The 23647-nt window shown below is 37.2% G+C and overlaps 1 protein-coding gene across 1 annotated transcript in view; it reads right to left on the bottom strand.

Annotated features, from left to right (window-relative positions):
• The window catches only part of NRCAM (neuronal cell adhesion molecule), a 297084-nt gene that overhangs the window by 51390 nt on the left and 222047 nt on the right, over positions 1 to 23647 (bottom strand). The window contains 8 exon segments of the mRNA XM_037836376.1: positions 484 to 615; positions 2047 to 2231; positions 13552 to 13663; positions 15491 to 15547; positions 16068 to 16238; positions 20175 to 20297; positions 22566 to 22749; positions 22751 to 22763. Coding sequence (XP_037692304.1) covers positions 484 to 615; positions 2047 to 2231; positions 13552 to 13663; positions 15491 to 15547; positions 16068 to 16238; positions 20175 to 20297; positions 22566 to 22749; positions 22751 to 22763 — 977 coding nt within the window.

Below are 23647 nucleotides of genomic sequence, written 5' to 3'. Positions count from 1 at the left end.
AAATGCGATGGTGACCTCTAAAGACTGGAGAACCTGGAAACGTCTGGGCAATACTTAGGAATGAAAACTCCTTAAAGTGAGACAGCTATGTTTCATCCTGCCACATCCACTGGCACTATTCCTATTCTCCCCACCCTTCTCCTCCAACCCCAAGGATGTTTCCACAAGTCACCTGATATTATGAACAAAGAAGGTAATGTGAACTTTTCAGTGATGTTTATTTCTGACTCTGTCATTTCCCCCATAATCTATGTTAAAAAAAGAAAGATTGTCAAGTCTCAATCAACATATGCTATTATGTTCACAGCATAAATTAACAATTCAAAGTCATAATAAATATGATATAATCTAATGGTAATTGGGCACCTCTGCTCAATTTATATACAGCTTCCTTAATCCAGATTATTTTATCATTTGTTCACTGTTGACACATAGATATGTTATTAAAATACACTGCAATGGGAGCCAATCAAGGAAACTTACTTTCTATTGGGACCCCATTTGTTAACCAGCTAATCTTGGGTTTGGGGTTGCCGTTAGCTCTGCAGGTCAAGGTCCCATCCTCTCCTGGGGACAGTACAAGATTTTTAGGTGACGTGATCCAGTATGGAGCCGCTTTATCAAGAGAAGGAAAAAACAGAAACATCAATCTGAATCAAATAAGTATTTTAGGAGAAGAATTTATTGAACTATATTAATAATAAAATAAATATTTTGTAAAACAAGTACTGGTCGCATTTTTTAAAGTGAATAGATTTATAAATGCCACTTCAAATACTACTTTAGATTTTTGAAAGAATATTCAAAAACTCACTAAAATATATATAAATATATTATTTCCAGATCCCTTTGATACAAATATCACCACCTTGCTCTACATTAAAAGTAATCAGACATCAAAAAGGTAACAGATTTATTCAAGGTGTAGAGAACCTTACAGGTACAGGTAGGACTAAGAAATATGAATTTAAATTTTTCTGAGCCCTGTAGAATACATATAATTATATGGGGCAATTAAAAAAAAACTTCTTAGTTTTGAAAAGTTGCAAAGATAGTATAGAGTGTTCCTAACTTCACCCAGCTTTCTCTAATGTTAACATCATAACCAGGTACAGTTATCAAAATAAGAAATTTACATTGGTACAATAGTATTAACTAAAATATGGACTTTATTAGGGTTTCCTCAGTTTTTTCCACTAATGTCCTTTTTCTGTCCCAGGATCTATCTGTGTGTCACATTGCAGTTAATTGTCACGTCTCCTTATTCTCTTCCAATTTGATAGTTTCTCAGTCTTTCCTTGTCTTTCGTGACCTTGATACTTTTTGCAGAATATTCAGTTATTTTGTAGAATGGCTCTCAAGGTGTATTTGTCTGATATTTCTTATGATTAGACTGAGGTTACAGGTTTTTGAGAAGAATATCAAAGAGGTGATGAACTCTTCTCATCACATTATAACAGGGAGTTTATGACCTCAATATTTGTTATTATTGGTGATGTTAACCTTGATCACTTGGTTAAGGTGGTGTCTGCCAGGTTTCTCCACTGTGAGTGACTATTTCCCCTTACCACATTTTATGCATTAGAAGTGAATCCAGCCCACACTGAAGGTGAGGGGAATTAAGTTCCACCTCCTTGAGAGAGGAGTATCAAAGAATATGTGGATGTATATTAAAACCACCACAGTAATTAATAAATATTTGGGAGAACTACTTCCAGGCTATGCAAATATTCTGTTTCTCCTTAAAGTTTTAGCATTCGTCAGTGGATCTTGTGGGCAGTAGTTATTATTATGGGATTCCAATAGTGATTCTCCATTTCCTTCCACATTTATTAATTGGAATTCTTCTGTAAGGAAGATTTGAGGAAGCACATTTTAAACCTGATTTGAATAGACTATCAAGGGAATGAGAAGAGATTCAAGGTACCATAATGTTGATATAAACTCACATTGATTATTATTGAAAAACAAAATCACAGTATATTTAATTGAAGTTACAGAGCCTTTCATAAAGCAAAGAGCAATGCATTTTAAACAATGATATACCTTTAACTGTGACAGAAATGGTATGATGTATGGTTCCTAATGCATTTTTTGCTATACACTGGTAATTTCCAGAGTCTGCTTCTGAAACATGAATGATTTGCAGAGTTTTCTTGAAGTTCCGATAAAATGTCCGGTTGGTAGGTAGTGTTCCATCTTCTTTTGTCCAGTAAATAAGGGGAGTAGGCCTGATAGGATAAACAAATAGTGATGATACAAAAAAAGAAGTTCACTTTTGATTGCTTTAGAGGGTGAATTTTCAAGCAAGTTTATAGGAAATCTTTATATAGAGAAATATGTAGATGATTTAAATAAGCATCATTATAAATAACGCTCAAACCTTACACTTGAGTCTGTAAGTTAGCATTCTCACATAATCAGAACTATACTAATTTATGACATATCCTATACTTTGACTTTGATGATGCAGCTAGAATCCTAGCACTCGTTGCTTAACTTAAGGGACCTAATTATCTTCCTCAAAGTTCTGATCAATGAGGAACTCTTGGAAAGTTTTTTTTTTTTTTTTAATCTTCATTTTATTGAGATATATTCACATACCACGCAGTCATACAAAACAAATCGTACATTCGATTGTTCACAGTACCATTACATAGTTGTACATTCACCACCCAAATCAATTCCTGACACCTTCATTAGCACACACACAAAAATAACAAGAATAATAATTAAAGTGAAAAGAGCAATTGAAGTAAAAAAGAACACTGGGTATCTTTGCCTGTTTGTTTGTTTCCTTCCCCTATTTTTCTACTCATCCATCCATAAACTAGACAAAGTGGAGTGTGGTCCTTATGGCTTTCCCAATCCCACTGTCACCCCTCATAAGCTACACATTTATACAATTGTCTTCGAGATTCATGGGTTCTGGGTTGTAGTTTGATAATTTCAGGTATCCACTACCAGCTACCCCAATTCTTTAAAACCTAAAAAAGGTTGTCTAAATTGTGCGTAAGAGTGCCCACCAGAGTGACCTATCGGCTCCTTTTGGAATCTCTCTGCCACTGAAGCTTATTTCATTTCCTTTCACATCCCCCTTTTGGTCAAGAAGATGTTCTCCGTCCCACGATGCCGGGTCTACATTCCTCCCCGGGAGTCATATTCCACGTTGCCAGGGAGATTCACTCCCCTGGGTGTCTGATCCCACATAGGGGGGAGGGCAGTGATTTCACCTTTCAAGTTGGCTTAGCTAGGGAGGGTCACATCTGAGCAACAAAGAGGCATTTGGGAGGAGGCTCTTAGGCACAATTATAGGGAGGCCTAGCCTCTCCTTTGCAGCAACCGTCTTTCCAAGGGTAAAACCTATGGTAGAGGGCTCAACCCATCAAACCACCAGTCCTCTATGTCTGTGGTCATGTTAGCAACCATCGAGGTGGGGTAGGCCAATACCCCTACATTCTCCACAGGCTCCTCAAGGGGGCACTACATATTTTTTTCCTTGTTTTTTTCTTTTTTTTTTTTTTTTAATTTTTTTTTCTTTTTAAAATCAACTGTATGGAGAAAAAAAAATTAAAAAAAAAAATACAATAAAAGAACATTTCAAAGAGACCATAACAAGGGAGTAAGAAAAAGACAATTAACCTAAGATAACTGCTTTACTTCCAACGTGTTCCTACTTTACCCCAAGAAAGTTAGCTAATATAGCAACATTTCTGTGAACTTGTTCCTACTATATCCATCAGAAATTAACAGACGATAGTCATTCCTGGGCATCCCCAGAACGTTAAATAGCTTATCTGTTCTTCTTGGATTATTGTTCCCCCTTCCTTAATTGCTCTCTATTGCTAGTTCCCCTACATTCTACATTATAAACCATTTGTTTTACATTTTTCAAAGTTCACATTAGTGGTAGCATATAATATTTCTCTTTTTGTGCCTGGCTTATTTCGCTCAGCATTATGTCTTCAAGGTTCATCCATGTTGTCATATGTTTCACGAGATCGTTCCTTCTTACTGCCACGTAGTATTCCATCGTGTGTATATACCACATTTTATTTATACATTCATCTGTTGAAGGACATTTGGGTTGTTTCCATCTCTTGGTAATTGTGAATAATGCTGCTATGAACATTGGCGTGCAGATATCTGTTCGTGTCACTGCTTTCCGATCTTCCGGGTATATACCGAGAAGTGCAATCGCTGGATCGAATGGTAGCTCTATATCTAGTTTTCTAAGGAACTGCCAGACTGACTTCCAGAGTGGCTGAACCATTATACAGTCCCACCAACAGTGAATAAGAGTTCCAATTTCTCCACATCCCCTCCAGCATTTGTAGTTTCCTGTTTGTTTAATGGCAGCCATTCTAATTGGTGTGAGATGGTATCTCATTGTGGTCTTAATTTGCATCTCTCTAATAGCTAGTGAAGCTGAACATTTTTTCATGTGTTTCTTGGCCATTTGTATTTCCTCTTCAGAGAACTGTCTTTTCATATCTTTTGCCCATTTTATAATTGGGCTGTCTGTACTATTGTCATTGAGTTGTAGGATTTCTTTGTATATGCAAGATATCAGTCTTTTGTCAGATACATGGTTTCCAAAAATTTTTTCCCATTGAGTTGGCTGCCTCTTTACCTTTTTGAGAGATTCCTTTGAGGTGCAGAAACTTCTAAGCTTGAGGAGTTCCCATTTATCTATTTTCTCTTTTGTTGCTTGTGCTTTGGGTGTAAAGTCTAGGAAGTGGCCGCCTAATACAAGGTCTTGAAGATGTTTTCCTACATTATCTTCTAGGAGTTTTATGGTACTTTCTTTTCTATTGAGATCTTTGGTCCATTTTGAGTTAATTTTTGTGTAGGGGGTGAGGTAGGGGTCCTCTTTCATTCTTTTGGATATGGATATCCAACTCTCCCAGCCCCATTTGTTGAAAAGACCATTATGGCTCAGTTCAGTGACTTTGGGGGCCTTATCAAAGATCAGTCGGCCATAGATCTGAGGGTCTATCTCTGAATTCTCAATACGATTCCATTGATCTATATGTCTATCTTTGTGCCAGTACCATGCTGTTTTGGCAACTGTGGCTTTATAATAAGCTTCAAAGTCAGGGAGTGTAAGTCCTCCCACTTCGTTTTTCTTTTTTAGAGTGTCTTTAGCAATTCGAGGCATCTTCCCTTTCCAAATAAATTTGATAACTAGCTTTTCCAAGTCTGCAAAGTAGGTTGTTGGAATTTGGATTGGGATTGCATTGAATCTGTAGATGAGTTTGGGTAGAATTGACATCTTAATGACATTTAGCCTTCCTATCCATGAACATGGAATATTTTTCCATCTTTTAAGGTCCCCTTCTATTTCTTTTAGTAGAGTTATGTAGTTTTCTTTGGATAGGTCTTTTACATCTTTGGTTAAGTTTATTCCTAGGTACTTGATTTTTTTAGTTGCTATTGAAAATGGTATCTTTTTCTTGAGTGTCTCTTCAGTTTGTTAATTTCTAGCATATAGAAACATTACTGACTTATGTGCATTAATCTTGTATCCCGCTACTTTGCTAAATTTGTTTATTAGCTCTAGTAGGTGTATCGTTGATTTCTCAGGGTTTTCTAGATATAAGATCATATCATCTGCAAACAATGACAGTTTTACTTCTTCTTTTCCAATTTGGATGCCTTTTATTTCTTTGTCTTGCCGGATTGCCCTGGCTAGCACTTCCAGCACAATGTTGAATAACAGTGGTGACAGCGGGCATCCTTGTCTTGTTCCTGATCTTAGAGGGAAGGCTTTCAGTCTCTCACCATTGAGTACTATGCTGGCTGTGGGTTTTTCATATATGCTCTTTATCATGTTGAGGAAGTTTCCTTCAATTCCTACCTTTTGAAGTGTTTTTATCAAAAAGGGATGTTGGATTTTGTCAAATGCTTTTTCAGCATCTATTGAGATGATCAATTGATTTTTCCCTTTCGAGTTTTTAATGTGTTGTAATACATTGATTGATTTTCTTATGTTGAACCATCCTTGCATGCCTGGAATGAACCCCACTTGGTCATGGTGTATGATTTTTTTAATGTGTCTTTGGATTCGATTTGCAAGTATTTTGTTGAGGATTTTTGCATCTATATTCATTAGGGAGATTGGCCGGTAGTTTTCCTTTTTTGTAGCATCTTTGCCTGGTTTTGGTATTAGATTGATGTTAGCTTCATAAAATGAGTTAGGTAGTGTTCCATTTTCTTCAATGTTTTGAAAGAGTTTGAGTAAGATTGGTGTCAGTTCTTTCTGGAAAGTTTGGTAAAATTCCCCTGTGAAGCCATCTGGCCCTGGGCATTTATTTGTGGGAAGATTTTTGATGACTGATTGGATCTCTTTGCTTGTGATGGGTTGGTTGAGGTCTTCTATTTCTTCTCTGGTCAGTCTAGGTTGTTCATATGTTTCCAGGAAATTGTCCATTTCCTCTACATTATCCAGTTTGTTGCCATACAGTTGTTCATAGTATCCTCTTATAATTTTTTTAATTTCTTAAGAATCTGCAGTTATGTCACCTTTTCCATTCATTATTTTGTTTATATTGGTCTTCTCTCTTTTTGATTTTGTCAGTCTAGCTAGGGGCTTGTCAATCTTGTTGATCTTCTCAAAGAACCAACTTTTGGTGATATTTATCCTCTCTATTGTTTTTTTGTTCTCTATGTCATTTATTTCTGCTTTAATCCTTGTTATTTCTTTTCTTCTACTTGGTTTAGGATTGGTTTGCTGTTCATTTTCTAGCTTCTTCAGTTGATCTATTAGTTCTTTGATTTTGGCTCTTTCTTCCTTTTTAATATATGCGTTTAGTGCTATAAATTTCCCCCTCAGCACTGCTTTTGCTGCATCCCATAGGTTTTGGTTTGTTGTGTTCTCATTTTCATTCGTCTCTATATATTTAGCAATTTCTCTTGCTATTTCTTCTTTAACCCACTGATTGTTTAGGAGTGTGTTGTTTAACCTCCAGGTATTTGTGAATTTTCTAAGTCTCTGATGGTTATTAACTTCTAATTGTATTCCATTGTGTTCAGAGAATGTGCTTTGAATAATTTCAATCTTTTTAAATTTACTGAGGCTTGTTTTATGTCCCAGCATATGATGTATTCTGGAGAAAGTTCCGTGAGCACTAGAAAAGTATGTGTATCCTGGTGATTTGGGATGTAATGTTCTGTATATGTCTGTTAAATCTAATTCATTTATCAGATTGTTTAGGTTTTCAATTTCCTTATTGGTCTTCTGTCTGGTTGATCTATCTATAGGAGAGAGTGATGTGTAGAAGTCTCCCACAATTATTGTGGAAACATCAATTGCTTCCTTTAGTTTTGCCAGTGTTTCTCTCATGTATTTTGTGGCACCTTGATTGGGTGCATAGACATTTATGATTGTTATTTCTTCTTGTTGAATTGCCCCTTTTATTACTATGTAGTGGCCTTCTTTGTCTCTCAAAATATCCCTGCATTTAAAGTCTATTTTATCTGAGATTAATATTGCTACACCTGCTTTCTTTTGGCTGTAGCTTGCATGAAATATTTTTTTCCATCCTTTCACTTTCAATTTCTTTGTGTCCCTGTGTCTAAGATGAGTCTCTTGTATGCAACATATTGATGGTTCATTTTTTTTGATCCATTCTGCGAATCTATATCTTTTAATTGGGGAGTTTAATCCATTTATACTCAACGTTATAACCGTGAAGGCATTTCTTGAATCAGCCATCTTATCCTTTGGTTTATGTTTGTCATATATATTTTTCCCCTCTCTCTATTAATATCCTTTATTGTACCCATACCGAATCTCTTTAGTACTGAACCTTTCTCCAAGTCTCTCTGTCCTTTCTTTGTTTCTCTGTCTGTAGGGCTCCCTTTAGTATCTCCAGTAGGGCAGGTCTCTTGTTAGCAAATTCTCTCAGAATTTGTTTGTCTGTGAAAAATTTAAGCTCTCCCTCAAATTTGAAGGAGAGCTTTGCTGGATAAAGTATCCTTGGTTGGAAATTTTTCTCACTCAGAATTTTAAATATATCGTGCCACTGCCTTCTCACCTCCATGGTGGCTGCTGAGTAGTCACTACTTAGTCTTATGCTGTTTCCTTTGTATGTGGTGAATTGCTTTTCTCTTGCTGCTTTCAGAACCTGCTCCTTCTCTTCCGTGTTCGACAGTGTGATCAGAATATGTCTCGGAGTGGGTTTATTTGTATTTATTCTATTTGGGGTTCGCTGAGCATTTATGATTTGTGTATTTATGTTGTTTAGAAGATTTGGGAAATTTTCCCCAACAATTTCTTTGAGTACTCTTCCTAGACCTTTACTCTTTTCTTCCCCTTCTGGAACACCAATGACTCTTTGATTCAGACGTTTTATATTATCTATCATATCCCTGAGGTCCGTTTCGATTTTTTCAATTTTTTTCCCCATTCTTTCTTTTATGCTTTCATTTTCCATTCTGTCATCTTCCAGGTCACTGATTCGTTGTTCAACTTCCTCTAGTCTTGTACTATGAGTGTCCAGAATCTTTTTAATTTGGTCAACAGTTTCTTTAATTTCCATAAGATCATCCATTTTTTTATTTAGTCTTGCAATGTCTTCTTTATGCTCTTCTAGGGTCTTCTTGATATCCTTTGTATCCCGTACTATGGTCTCATTGGTCATCTTTAGTTCTTTGAGTAGCTGCTCTAGGTGCTGTGTCTCTTCTGGTCTTTTGATTTGGGTGCTTGGGCTTGGGTTATCCATATCGTCTGGTTTTTTCATATGCTTTATAATTTTATGTTGTTTTTGGCCTCGTGGCATTTGCTGAACTTGATAGGGTTCTTTTAGGATTTGTAGACCAATTGAAGTCCTTATCTCTAATTTATCTGATCTACAGCTTCGTGGAGTACACTTTCTCTAACTAACCAGCAGGTGGCGTCCACTAGCCACCTGTTCTCCACAAGCCAGTTCTCCCCTGCTTTGCCTTTGTGGTGAGTGGGGGAGTGTGTCTTGTGGTGTCCAATTGGTGTACCAAGCTTGCGTGTGTAGTTGGTGTTGCCCGCCCTGTATATGGGGCGTGTTTCTGGGCAGTCAGGGAGGGGGGGGTGGCTCTAACAATCAAATCTCCCTGGTGATCCTGGAGTTTAAAGCTGCTGCAATAGTCTAATCCTTCAGTTCAGTCCTGCCACAGTTTGTCTCTGCCACTGACCCACAAGTCCTTGGTATTGGTGTATGGCTCCTGAGACTTGCAAGTGGGTCCCTCTTCCAGGCTGTGCAACCCCTGGTCCTCTGTTGAGGGATGACTATGCTATGTCACAGGTGAGTGCCGTGCCCCCAGGTCGGTTCTGGGCTGCTGGGCTGTGTAGAGAGGCTCCCAGTCTGCTGAAATGATGGCTGAATGGGGCTTTGTTAATTCACACTGCTCCACCTTCCCAACTCTGGGACAATCAACTGAGGTTGCAGGGAAGGCTAATGTCCATGCCCAGTTTTGTGGTGTGTGCCTGTTATTTGAAGCACTTCCGTCACACTGGGTTGTCTTGGGCAGCTCTGGGCTATGGGGCTGGCGATGGGCAGGAGTGTTTCCTGTCCACCAGGATGATGGCTGTGAGCCGACACCCCCCTTTTCTTGGGAAGTTGTGGTGTTTAGTGAATTTTCTCAGCCACTGGATTATTGACTTTTGTGTCAGAGCTCCCTTAGCTCTGCTCTTGTCTTGACCTGCCCAAATTGCAAGTCTTTGAAGCTTTCTGTATTGGGCTTCTTAAAGTAATTGTTTTAGAAAAAGAAAAAAGGATTAAAAAAAAAAAAAGGGCCCTCCTCAGAGATCTAATGGGTTATTGAAATGTTAAGTGACAAAGCAACTAGGGCCATTAAAGAAAGGTCCACAGGGCAGAGAGATCAGCTTTTCTTCAGGATTTGCATATGAGCCTCAGGGCCTGAGCTCTGCCCTTCCCCTTTCTATGTTCACCAGAACTCCAAAAATCCTCCGCTTTTATTTTGGAGTTTTTCGTGCTGTTTTTTTCTATGCCTGTCACCTCTCTGCTGGGCTGACTGCTCTCAGATTCTCTGGTGTCTGGTCTCAGTCTATCTATGGTTGGAATTTGGATCAGTAGAATGAGTTTCCGATAAGGGCTGCCACTGCAGTTCTCCCTTCTCCTTCCCGGAGCTGACAGCCCCTCCTCCCATGGGACTGAGCCTGGCAAGGAGAAGTGCAGGTCCCCTGGCCACAAAAACTTACAGATTTCGCTGATCTCAGCAGTTCCACGTTTTCATGGGTGTTGTATAAAGTATGCCCAAAGTCAGATTGCTCTGTGGTGTCCAGTCCACGCAGTTCCTGGCTTTCTACCTACTTTCCTGGAGGAGTAACTAAAACATACAGCTCACCAGTCTGCCATCTTGCCCCGCCTTCTCCGGAAAGTTTTAAATGAAGATATAGGTCAATCAAAAGAATTACCATGAAATTAACTGAGGTATAATTTTTCATAAGCTAGAGTTAAAAATGTACAGAGAAAGAGTTGATATGTATATATATGGGCTCATGAACTTTTACACACATTTTCATATCAAATGGAAGAACTTTTCAATTTATCAGAGGCTGTATGATGATGTAAATAAAATAATTAGAGGAATAGCATTCTTTTTAATTTCATTGTTAGTGATATTTAAAAATTCTATACCAATTGATAAGAATAGGTTGAATTCATGTGTTGCTCACACTTTCACTTACCTAGCTTCAGATTATTAAATTCAAAATATGGAGACAGTTGAAAAGCCTGATCACAAGCTTGGAGATAAAAGACCTACTGGAAAGTCCCAGCCCTTGTCCCAAATTGCTCTCTGACCTTGGATCCCTGATCTCTTTGGGCCTGAGTTTCAGATAATAAAGCTTGCCCAGATCTAATGACTTCAGGAGGTTTTCATGAGGGTAAAATAAAAATTCATTCAATACAAACATTTACTAAGCATTGAAACAAGCAGCCTGTGTGTTGGGAAGATAAAGATGAAAAAGCATGGTCTAGACCCTCAGAAAGCTTAGAAATGCAAATAGGATTAATTGATTGATTGTAGAATAGTTTTTGATTTGTTTCATTGAATGAAAATAATTGAACACATATAATTGATGAAATAGCTTCTAAAATTAAAACATGCTATAAATACAAGAAGAGGTAGAAGATATAAAATCATTTTGAAAAACTGAATACACTATACACATATGGAATCCGATAACATACATTTTCTTAGAGTTACATTAATCTGCATCTCAAATGATCTGGAGATGAGAGGAAAAGGAGATAGCTTAAACATAATGTTTTACCTATCACAAAGCCATAAATTGTTTTTGAGGCCTGCTCTACTGAGCAGTTGTTAAGAATTACAAATATTTTGATTCTGTGTCTAATGCTTTTTGGATTATGGGTGATAGACTCACAATCATGTTTTACTATAGTCCAAGATTTTTAAAATTCTTTCAGTAGTTTTTTTTATTTTTCCAAATATGACTATATTTTTGTTTTTTTAATTTAAAAAACTTTTAAATAGTTAATTTTTAAATACTTTAAAACTTACAGGACAGTTACAAAAATAATGCAAACCTCATACAGAGAACTCTAACACACTCCAATCACCCCAGATACCCAGATCCACCAATTTTAACATTTTGCCACATTAGCTGTATCATTCTATATACCTATCTATTATCTAACTATCTATCTGTCTATCTTTCTATCTGTTTATCTATCTATCTATGTATTTGCCTATCTGTCTGCCATTTCATCAATCCATTTTTGGATCACTTGAATGTAGGTTGTATATTGTGCTTTTTGAACATTTAATACTGCCATGTACATTTCCTAAGAACAAGGATATTCACTTATGTAACCACCTTAAGTGCAGTTATCCATGTTCGAGGAACTTAACATTGATATAAAGCTTACAGTCTATGCTCCATTTCTTTCATAAGTCACAGTGATGTCCCTTTGAGTCTTTTCTTCTCCCTTAATAGACCCTGTCTAGGATCATGCATTTAATTGTCATTGTCTCTTTAGTGGATCTCTTTTTTTTAAATTATGGGAATATATATCCAAGATAAACTTTTCAAACTTAACCATTCCCAAGCATACCATTCAGTGGGATTCAGTGGGATTACTCATATTTACAATGTTTCAGTACCCTCACCATCTTTCATCACTAAAACTTTCCCATCACCCCAAACAGAAACCTTACACACATTATGCATTAACTCCCCGCTTCCCCTGCCCCTCCACCCTGGCAACCTGTATTCTAATTTCTGTTTCTATAAGCTAGCATATTATCCGATATTTTCTTTGTAGTTACCATGGGGCTTTATATTTTCATTTTTTACATAACATATCATTCGTGGGAAGGGGAGTCACTAAATTGTGCAAATGGGTATCTCTGAGCCAAAAAGCTTAGAAGTCAAAAGATAAAACCACTTTCTAACATAATGACCATTACAATTGGATGTTTTTGTTTGTTTGTTTCAAAATCTGGTGATAACGAAGGATATTTAACATTTCTGTAAAAGGAGGTTTGCTAGTTTTCAGTTACTTGAGGAACTTAAGTAGTATAGTGTGATTTTCTTTTCTGGCCAGCAGAGGCCTCCATGCTCCTCCTGAAGTAAAGTTATTTATGGAGGACTATTCTAGCAAAGAATGTGAGACCAGTGGCTTCCTTTACACAGCAGGTCAAGGACAGCACAGATCACAACACTTGAGGGCAACAAGTTCCTGATATTCCACTCAATGTTTTCAGCAGAGGTGTCCATACCAATAGTTCTTGCTCTGTGCCAGGCATAAGAAGGGGACAACGTGGAAGCTAGTTGCTAATGTGTACCTAATACAGCATAATAGATGTTCTTGAATCTGATCTGAATCTTCCCTGCAACTTCTGTCAAAGGCACATCAGTTCTGGAGTGTGCACAAATAAAACATTTGCAAAGAATCCAGGCTTGGTCTTGTGACTTGCTAGTAGGAAGCAGTGGGAGGGACAGTGTGCCATTTCTGAATCTGCTGTCATGAGAATAAGCCAAGGCTAGTCTGCTAGAAGGATGTGAGAAGCTCATGGACAAGTGCTCAGCTGCCCCAGCCCACTGCCAGCAGACTCTCAGAATTGTGAACCTCTAGCTGAGGCTATCTTCGATCAGCCAAGGTCAGGCACTTAGCAGTTACATGAACAAGCCCAACCAGGATTAGCTAAACCTAGGTGTTTCAGCAGAACTGCTCTGCAGACCTGTAAACAAATGATCAGTAATAGCTATTGTTTTTAAGCAACTAAATTTTGGGATGGGTTTTTTTACAACAATAGCAAAATAATACATCCTAATCATAATCATAGTAATCATACTATGATAAATCATAAGTATGTTAATTGATAACTTATTTCAATATTACAACATAAAATATTTTAACAATAGTATGAGATCCATATGGCCTACTTTGTAAATCATCAAATTTTCCCTGATTCTTATGAAATTAGTATAAGATGACTCTTTTCCTATGACCTTAAGACCTTTCTATCAATCAACTATATTTCTATATGAAATGTACATCAAGACAGAAAGTGTGAACTCACAATCCTTCTGCAATGCACTCTAGTGAAAGGACATTTCCTCTTAATTCCTCCTTGTTACTTGCATTGCCTTCTGGAGCTAAAAATGTTGGTGGCCTTTCTCTACTTGATTTTGCTGCAAATGAGAAAATCAATATGCATTAGAAGTTATGAATATGTATTTATAGAAACAGAAATACATATTCTGTCAAAACGGCTGTCTAAAATTTTTAATCCCTTTTCAAAGACATTTAACATTGAGTGTGAAAATTTGTTAAGCTACACATACACATTCGGCCTTGCAAATAGCCATCATTTACTCAGTTAACCAGGATTAGAAATAATTCTGGTTTCATGAGGACTAATAGCAAGGACTGTTTTCCTTTTGTACAATAACTTAATTTGAGTTAGGTTTCATGAATTTTCTGTGGTGGGAAAATTTTCAAAATGTAGACATAGAGAGGAAAATCATGTTATTGAAGGTACACATCCCTTAAGATTAGTGTTCATGTCAAACCAAAATTAACTGTTAATCTTCTGAAAGATACTAGGTTTTTCAGAAATGTGATTATAAAAGGGGTATTTTGGCTTACCCTGGACATAGCAGTTTAGTCAAATTTGCTGATTAATCATGGAGATAAATCTGTGGTGGCTGCCTAACATATTAAGACCCTCCAACTGCAAGGTTTATGGAAAGTGAAACAAAACAAAACTATAGAGTTACTGACAGAGATATGGCAAATTGTATGCCATGATGAAGTTAAAGAAATTGAAATTAGTTTCCTCAAGAAAAAGTAAAAAGGCCTCAAGTTATGAAGAAGCTTTTAGAAGTCAGAGTTCTCAGGGATATTTATACAGGTCACCTTCTTTTTCATGAAGTCCTTTTCAAAGTATGACTTTAGCTCTTGAAAGCCTTTCAGCAAAATCTGAAGTAATTATACCATCTTAAGGTTCTATAGCCCTTTACCATTTTTAAGATACTTTAAAGCATGAACTACTTGATGCTTATAAAAACTGAATGAAAAGGTAATTCAAGAATTATTCTCAATTCTCAGAAGAAAAAACTGAATATCAGAAAAGGTTATTTGAGAGAAATTAAAGTTTTCCTAATTTTAGAGATTGTGGAGGAAAACTTACCCCTTTGAAACTACTTTGGGAATGGTCTTGAGACCAACATTTTTTTAGGAGTATATCAAAATAAAATGAACAATGGCAGGGAATGTGACATGTCTACCCCGATTACTGAATTTTTTTTTACTTCATATCTCAAGGGTGGAAGATATTCTGTCTTATAATAATTAAGAAGGCCCCATATCCAGACCCATCTTTTTCATTGATAGACTATATTTTAGAGCCATTTTCCCCTTAAGAAATCTAATTCTTTTCTGTTTAAAAGAATGAAATGAAATGCTATATTTTAAAAATGATGATCTCAACTTAAGATAGTTATGAGTTTGAAAGAAAACTGAGAGACATACTATTGCTAGTTGTTGATAACATCATGTGAAAATGGATGGTAATGTGATGACTTACTATGAAAATCCACTTAATGTTAGTTGGTAAAAGTTATCAAGACTTTGATGTGTTAGTTATCCAACAGGTTAATACATTGTACCAATTCTTATTTAGTTCACAAGAAAATGTTCATGAAAAGGACAAAAAATGAAAAACCTGATTCTGAATATACATGAAAGTTTTTTTTTCAAATCATGTGAAATGGTTCTTAACATGAAGCAGTTAAAATAACTTTCATTGTTATACATATACTATGGAAAATGTTTTAGTGACATATGTTTGAAAGTTTATAGCTATAATTTCATGAAAACATACATTTATATTAGGAGTATTAAACATGTAATTAGAAATTTCATAAAGAAATAAGGTTAACTAGCCATGGAGGTGATGTTAGTAAACTAAATTCTACAATGAAGAGGGAACATCAGTTACAATCACCATAACTCACCACCATAAAACTCAGTGTCACTCAAATTAGCAGCTATAGTGTCATTCAATTCATCCACTGAAATAAACAGAATATTATGAAGAATGTGCAAAAGTAGGGGAGAAGAGTCAAAAAATATCGGGCAACAATGTAAACATATACAGCTATGCTGAGGAAGCGCCATCCCTACGAAGTGAAAACAGTGCTTTACACTGCACCTGATTAACTCATTAATTCACTCAGCCACTCCTATCTAGTAATATGTGAACATATAACTTAGGCTGCAGGATGGCCAATTAAAAGTATCATGAGACTTAAAGCACGCTCAAAGGCTCAGCACACTAAGTATATTCAAAAAGTTAATACAGAAACTGCAATGACAATAAAAGATGCATATGTACAGCAAAAATATAAAATACACTGTCTAGCATATGCTTGCTCTTTATAACATATAGGCCAACACTTTAGCGATTATTCCCAGGTAGTCTCCTGATCAATGAACCTGTTTACTTCAAGATTAGTAGTATTTAATATTTTATTTATTTATACATATTTGTAAATATCATTGAAAAAGAGATCCAGGAAGTTGAACTCCTACCTGAAATCACCTTCACAGAAATAGGTTGCTTCTGCTGTATGGTTTGAGTGTGATTAAATCTGGCATAACAGATATAGTCTTCACGGGTATCCTCTGGGAGGACATTGGAAAAATAAAGGTCTCCATTTAGACCTTGGGAAACCCTCTCACTTTGTGGAAGTCTTTGAAAGGCTGGAGAAAAGCAAAGAGAGATCCAAATCATTCCCCATCATTAACGGTCCACTTTGCAAATTAGCAAGATGAATGAATCTACATAAACATTTCCTTCACTAATAGTTCTGTGAAATTCACTTGAATATTTTTTTCTCTACAAATATCTTTGAACAAAAGCAAGTAAATGTGAAAAATGACACATTAAAACTTCAAATGTACCTGCCCAATTTCTCTGGGGGTGGGGGCAGAATTGAGATCAGAATTGTACAGTGAAATGTTTTATTAAGTAAGAGTAAACCAAAAAATGTTTACAGAAAGGGTTTGTGTGGCTTTCCTAATATTTAAATGAGTCTCTGGCTGTTAAACACATATACACACATACTTTAGAAACCACACTGAAGAAGCTCCTAAGGATGTTTAACATGTGTTGCCTCTATACACAACAGTTAGAAACCAAATCCTTTGAGAGCATCTAACTGTGAGCCACCTGTCTCCCAGGTATCAGGCATACCAGAGTCCCTGCCCTGTTGGAGCTCATGATCTAATTGAAGAGTCAGGCAGTAAATGGATACATTAATAATAGGGTGGTGATAATGACACTATTTAATGCTGCGACCTGCTTCTCAGAACCCTCCCCCCACCTTGTCTCTCTCACAAGCTCTACGTTTCTTTCTTGATTACTTGTCACTTTCTAAATACTATTATTTTACTTGTCATATGTATGTTTATTGTCTGTCTCCCTGCACTACAATTTAAGCTCCAAGATGGCAGAGACCTCATCGGCTTTGTCCACTGTTGCAGCACTGGAGCAGCACCTGGCCCTTACCAGGAGATCGGTAAATACAGTACTCACTGAAGGAGTAAATGAATAACTGTCAGCACTCTGACATTCCAGTTTCAAACATTACAATTTACTTTCACTCAGGTCCAATTAAAAGGAACTGTCTAGTCTTTGGCATGGTGGAAAGATTTTCTAAGTGGATTAATAACACAGGGGGGTGGGACCATTTATCTGTGCATGAATTTACACCTGGCTGGCTAAGCTGCATCCTGAACCTCATGGCATTTCACAGAACCTTAACTGGACGAGTTGCATATCCCAGTTGCCTCGGGAGGTGCTATGTCTCCTGGGAGGAATTTCTCCAATTGAATCAAGAAGCATCGTGCTCCTCCTGCCATGGGTATGCCGTCTACATTTCATAAATGCCGAAGTATGGTTAAAAGCCTGCAGGCTCCCTCTGGCAGGGAAAAGGCAGGGAACATGGAGACAGAGCTTGAAAAGAATGTTAACCAAGTTCTAGATCAAGATGGGGGTTTGGTTGTGGTTCTGATCCATGTTTTTAATCCATTGATCCTCAGGGAAAAGAATGATTTTAAAAATAATTCAGAAAAATATAGACATTTGTTTAATGCCTATAAAGAGTTCAATAAGCATACATTTATTCTCCTCTGTTTCTCCTGTTATATTTTATTGTTAGTGCTGTTGGTAGATCAAATTAAAGGGAATGGACCTCACCAGGTAGTGGTGCCTCTGAGTCCCTTTGCATTACTTTTGAAAAAAGTGCAAGGGGATATGAATAACTTTACAGTATCATCTTGCAAGTAGAATGCTATAACAGATGTGACTGTTTCTTCTCAAATTCCAGATACAATTCCATTTGAAAGGTACAGATGCTCTGCCAAAAGACTAAAATATATGTAAAATGACATAGCCAGCTGTAGAATGTGGAAAAAAAATGAGTTACATATCCAGAAGATTCTGAGATTTTCATGAGATATGTCTCTTTATTAAGCTGAAAGTTCTTTTTTTCTGAATAAGAACTAAGGACAAAATACTGGGCCTCATTGTGGTAATGACATTTATACTATTATTTTTGGAAGGCATAAATCAACTCGATTGCACTTGATTTGTTACTTATTCTTTCAAAATCTGCAAAAGCTCTACTATGTAACATAGGAAATATGTTTGTGCATTCATTTATTTATTATATTTATTTTTCATTTCTTTTGGGATACTTTGAGTGTTTTCATATAAGAAGGGTTAAAAAATAAAAATTAAATTTTAGGTGTGAAATTCGCTTTAATAATGTATATAGCCTGTGATTTCTGATGAAATTGTGTCACTGTAAATAGAACATATACCCTAAAAATATTTTTAATTCTTCCTACCATTTCACCTAAACGACTCTTGTCAAAGTCAGAGTGACATCCATATTGCCAAATCCAACAGCCTTTCTCAATCCCAAGATATCTGATCCATCAACGAACCAGTTGATTGTTAAAACCTGAAACATTTCCTGCTTTCTGTCTCTGGGACCTTGCCCTCCCTTGGTTCTCTTTCTACCTCAGTGTCTGCTCCTTCCTGTCTGCTTTGCTGTTCCTGCCATGGTTTCAGTCCCCAGGTGTCTGCTCTTCACCACCGCATCCTTCCCTGAGTTATCTCATCCAGCCCAACGTTCTAAGGAGCGGCCATGCACCAAGGATTCATACACTGCTAGCTACAGCCCCGATTCTTCTTTCTGGCTCTGTATCTGACTGATGCTGCCTGACTTCTCTACATGGAATCTCATCCAAGCCTCTCAGACAGAACACACACCCAAAACCCGGTTTCTTAGTCTGCACGAACTATGTGCTCCCTCTAAGGGTGACATGCTAACCTATTAGCATGGGAATTCTTTGGAGGGTGAGCAGAGGAAAACAACAAACAATTCCATCAGGATAGGGACTGGGGTGGGCAAATTTCATTTTGCCTAATGGAGACTTCATCTCTCTGTGTCCTAGTTTCTCATCCGAAAAGTAGAAAAATAATAGAACATACCTCTTAGGGTTTGTTGTAAAAAAATTAATGAGACAATCCATGTAGAGTCCTTACAGGGAACTGGCCTTAGTAAATACTCAACAATGTTAGCTGTTGTTGAGAATAGAAAACAAACAAAAATAACATGTCCAAAATAGCTTGCTTTCTACCCCCATAAAGGCTTCTGCTGTTCAGTAAATGGCAATTCCATACCATCAGCTGTTCAGCCTCCAACCTCATAGTTATCCTTAATTCCTTTCTCTCATGCCACCTCCTACCCCTACAATAAATCCTGTAGGCTCTACCTTCAAATATATCCAAATCCAACATTTCTTACCCACTCTATCGCCGCTATCCTAGTCCAAGTCATCACCAACTCTTGCCTAGATTACAGCAGGCCTTCTAACAAGTCTCCCTACTCTCTCTTTGTCCTCTATATTCTCCACAAGTGAACCAAAGTGATGCTAACTACCATTTAAGTCAGATAGTCACATCCTTCAATGACCCGTTATTGGCCACGCTTTCTATTGAGCTTCTGGACGTTTCTGAACTTATCCTACCACTCTCCTGCTCTGGCTCACCCAGTCTGGCCACACTAGTCTGCTTGCTGTTTTTTACACACACCAGGGATGCTCCTGCCTTAGGAGTTTGCCCCTGTTGTTCCTTTCCACCTGGATATAGGGGCCTTGGCTTGCTCTCTCATTCCTTTAGTCCCTGCTCAAAGAACATTTTATAAGAGACCTTTCCTGGTCATCTTAATTTAAGACAGTATCCTTATTTAAGACAGTATCTCTTTTCTCTCACTCTGCTTTATTTTTCTTCATAGTACTTATGTCCAATGACACATATTTCTGAATGCATTTTTATGTCTCTCCCTTTTCCCCATCTCCAACCCCCTCCTCCCCCACTCACTGGAAGCTCAGTGACAGCAGGAAATTAATTTGTTTGATTTATAGCAGTGCCTGACACCTAGTAGGTACTCACTAAAAACTTGCTGTGTGAAATGACATGTTTATCTCAATGATATATTTATTTTCCTGAGCATCTCTAAAATATTTTATAAATATTTTATGATTCATAAGAGGTAGCAATTTATTATAACAAGAAAACAATCATAAGACTCTAGAAGAAAGAAAGTTCATATTTTTGAAACTTACAATTATCCATCCAGAATATTATAGGTGGTGGCAATCCAATTGGGGGTCTGCAGGGAAGCACTAAAGACTGACCATTTTGAAGCACTATGGGTTCAAGTTTTTCTTTGGTCCACAACGGTGACCCTATTAAATATAATATTAACTTCTAAGTTACTTCTTCATTGGAAAATAAAAAGAGACAGCACTAGAAACAAAGACAATCTAAACTTTTGGGAAACTAATTCAGAATTTATGTATATTAAAATAACTAGAAAATAATTTTTAAATATAGTGTTAAGAAGATAAAAAAAAATTGACAATTCTCATCAATTAAATTCTGAGTCAGCAATTCCATGTCTAGGAATTTATACTATGTCAATCACACCAGCACACCTATCTACCTAGGAGAAAATGTGAAAACGTTTGAGCAGATGATTATTTCTTGAATGGAAGGATTGTGGATAAGTGATTACTTTCTTTATTGTTTGTTTATAATAATTTTTCTACAATAAACATACATTACTCATGTAAAAAAAACGACCAGAAATTGCAAATGGCTGCTATTCTTTGTGTGTGTGTGCCTTAAAATGTAATTTATTGAAAAGAAAAACCTAAGTCACTGTATACAATTATTTGAAATGATGGTCCTAGCAAAGAAGCAACTAAAAGAAGCCTTTTTAAACAAAATTTCCATCATAGAAACTTAGTAACTGCTTTAATATCCTCTGATTTGGTAGCTTCCATACTACCATGCCATGACACTACTGGACTTTACACACAAAAACTAGGAAACTTAGCTGAAGAAAAGAATGCTGTCTAATACACAGTGGAGGACTCCCAGAAGATTGTCCTCAATTTGGGATTTTTGTATCCTAAAGGAACAGTTGAAACCTTTTGGATAGATGGTTTCATCTGATAATAGATTTAATAAATTAAAAGCATGAGATTTTCAAGCACACAGGGTCATAATCGTGCAGTTCTCAGGAAATTCACTTAATTCTTCACCAGTCTGACATAGTGTCAGTGTTTTCTGTGTTCTTGAAGGCATGGTCTTAGAGAGGCTGTATAACGGGAAGCCAAGCACAGCATGATTTGTGGACAATCATCCAAGCGGCAGAGGGATGGGCATTGAGCTGGCAGAGCTGTTGGAAAGGCTCATGGTAGCGATGGGCCTGGTCCTGCTGCACTACTCTCATTGGCTCTCTCAGTGTGTGAATATGGGTGATAGAACACTTCCTTCTGGCATGGACAGCTTCCAGCTGGAGTTAGTTGTATTTGTTTCAGTCTCAGAAGCTGTTCCAGATTGAGTTGATAGAGCTCTTCCTGTGGAATGTGCTTCTCAGTGTTACTGGGAGCAATTTCCTCACTTGCTGATCTGCTGCTAGATTCCCTCTCAGCATCTGCCATGACATGTTCCTCACTTAATTCTTTCCAGGTATCCTTGAGTTCATTGCTTTCTTTTTCTCTCAGAAGTTCTCTCTGCCTGTTCAGTTCATTAATGCATTCCTCTCTTAATTCACTTTGTTAAGTAAATCTGAGAAACTTTTCTCTGAGGACTTTTTTGCTGCTCTCTGGCTCATTTTGAATAAGTTCTGGGTGTCTAAGAGGAAGTCTGGGCCTGACAAGGGCAAGAGCCACAGGCAGGTAAGGATAAAAAACTTCATGTTTGTCAGGGGCAATTATAGAACCAACCGGAAAGATACGCATAGGACAAGTTCTGGGAGATCTCAGATGCAAGCTTCCATGTCCTCTCCTTGTGGAGTCAGAATGGGTCATGCTCTTGACACAACAACACATCTTCTTAGTCACAGAAGCTCACCCCAAGCTTCGGGTGGCCAGAGTTTATAATGAGCCTCATTACAATAGGCATGATTAGTGGAATCAGCGTCCATGTGGTTGAACTCAATCTCCAGCCCCTTCCTCTCCCAGAGCTCAGGGAGGTGGGGGGAGGTCACTATTTTAAAAAATATATCCTTCTAAGGTTCTTGAGAGGATTTTGGTCCTGACCAGTGCAAAAAATCCAGTATAATAACTATGTATTGAGGGTATTCTATTTCCAGTGAAATTTTAAAACAAAAATGCTTAAAGAAATAACCCTTAGATCTCAGTTATCCATTTCATACTGATTTATTTCAACCTGACTGTAAGAGTTTGTTCATACATAAGATACATAAAAATAGCTAAACTAGCTCAATTCTGGGAAGAAACATTCTCAGTACCTGAATGAGAGACATGTTGGATTGGCGAAGCATTAGGCTGCAGAACTTGTTGGGATAAAGTGGAAAAGGGCATAATTTTCAGCAAAATCAATGCCATTATTTTCTAGTAATGTATTTGGATAGTTTAACAGATGCTGAGTCTCAGAGGAATACAATAAAAGGTGTCATGTTTGGTTGACAAGGTTTCACTTACTGGATGGACGGATGACAATGTTATTAGATATTGCAGCCCCACGTTCATTCCTTGCTGTGCACTGGTAGACTCCTTCATATGTCTCTGCTTTCCCTTCCATCATGATGTTGATTATAAGGGTTCCTGAGCCAGAATTCATGGTGACTAGAGGGTCTTTATCTATGTCAAAGTGAGTCCCATTACGTGGTCCAGGAGAAACTGTCCAACACATAAAGGGTTAAGCTAGTTAATGGTCCTAGAAAAACAGGACTACTTACATTTGAACAAATTCTGCAAGTTCTGTGGATTTTTAGAAATAATTACTAGATTTTAATACTCAGTAAAAGAGCAATAGGTGCCCATCCCTAAAATGTTTCATTGAATCGTGGTTTAGAAAACAGTGCTGGCTATACATTTTAAGGTGCATGTCTTCATTAGAACTTGTCCAAGTCTCACTCAATAAGGAAATCATGCCCACAAATTGCCTGTCATTTTTCAAAGGAAATACAAGAAGCAGGTCTCCCAGGCACATTAGCATTTTTATTGTAAACTCCATTGGTCATTGAGTTGATAACCTGTCTATAAAAACTTGCTCTGGGCTGAAATGTGACAAGAAAGGCCTTTGCAAGAACTATACATGCTTAAAATCTATCAGACCAATTTCAAGTTACCAAAATGCAAAGTGTAGGTTAGGAGAGGGGAAGAGATATGAGTTCACTGGTGTTTTAAATGTTGGTTATTAAAAGTGATTATACCATATTAAATATATTTGGAGAATTTTCAATTCTGGAAATGGCTTTGTGAATTCTACAGGAAGATTCCAAGTTGCTGAGACGATTCTTTCTCTATTTTATTTAAATAAATGATTATCTTTGGAATGACAGTGCTTGTGTAATTAATTAGTTTATAACTAGTCACAAGTCAACAATGGCTATGCTCAAACAAAGGTACAGATCTTTAAACTTCATTGTTTCCCATGCTCACTTGGATTCCCTTCCCACTGTTTATCCTTACAGCAATGGTTGTCATAACTTGGAGGAGGGTTTCATAGCATCTAGTGGGTAGAGGCCAGAGATGCTGGTAAATATCCTACAATGCACATG

The sequence above is a fragment of the Choloepus didactylus genome, chromosome 5 (genome assembly GCF_015220235.1).
Source record: "Choloepus didactylus isolate mChoDid1 chromosome 5, mChoDid1.pri, whole genome shotgun sequence".
In the NCBI taxonomy this organism is placed as follows: domain Eukaryota; kingdom Metazoa; phylum Chordata; class Mammalia; order Pilosa; family Megalonychidae; genus Choloepus; species Choloepus didactylus.
Note: the sequence above shows the minus strand (reverse complement) of the source record. Positions and strands in the feature narration are given on the sequence as shown.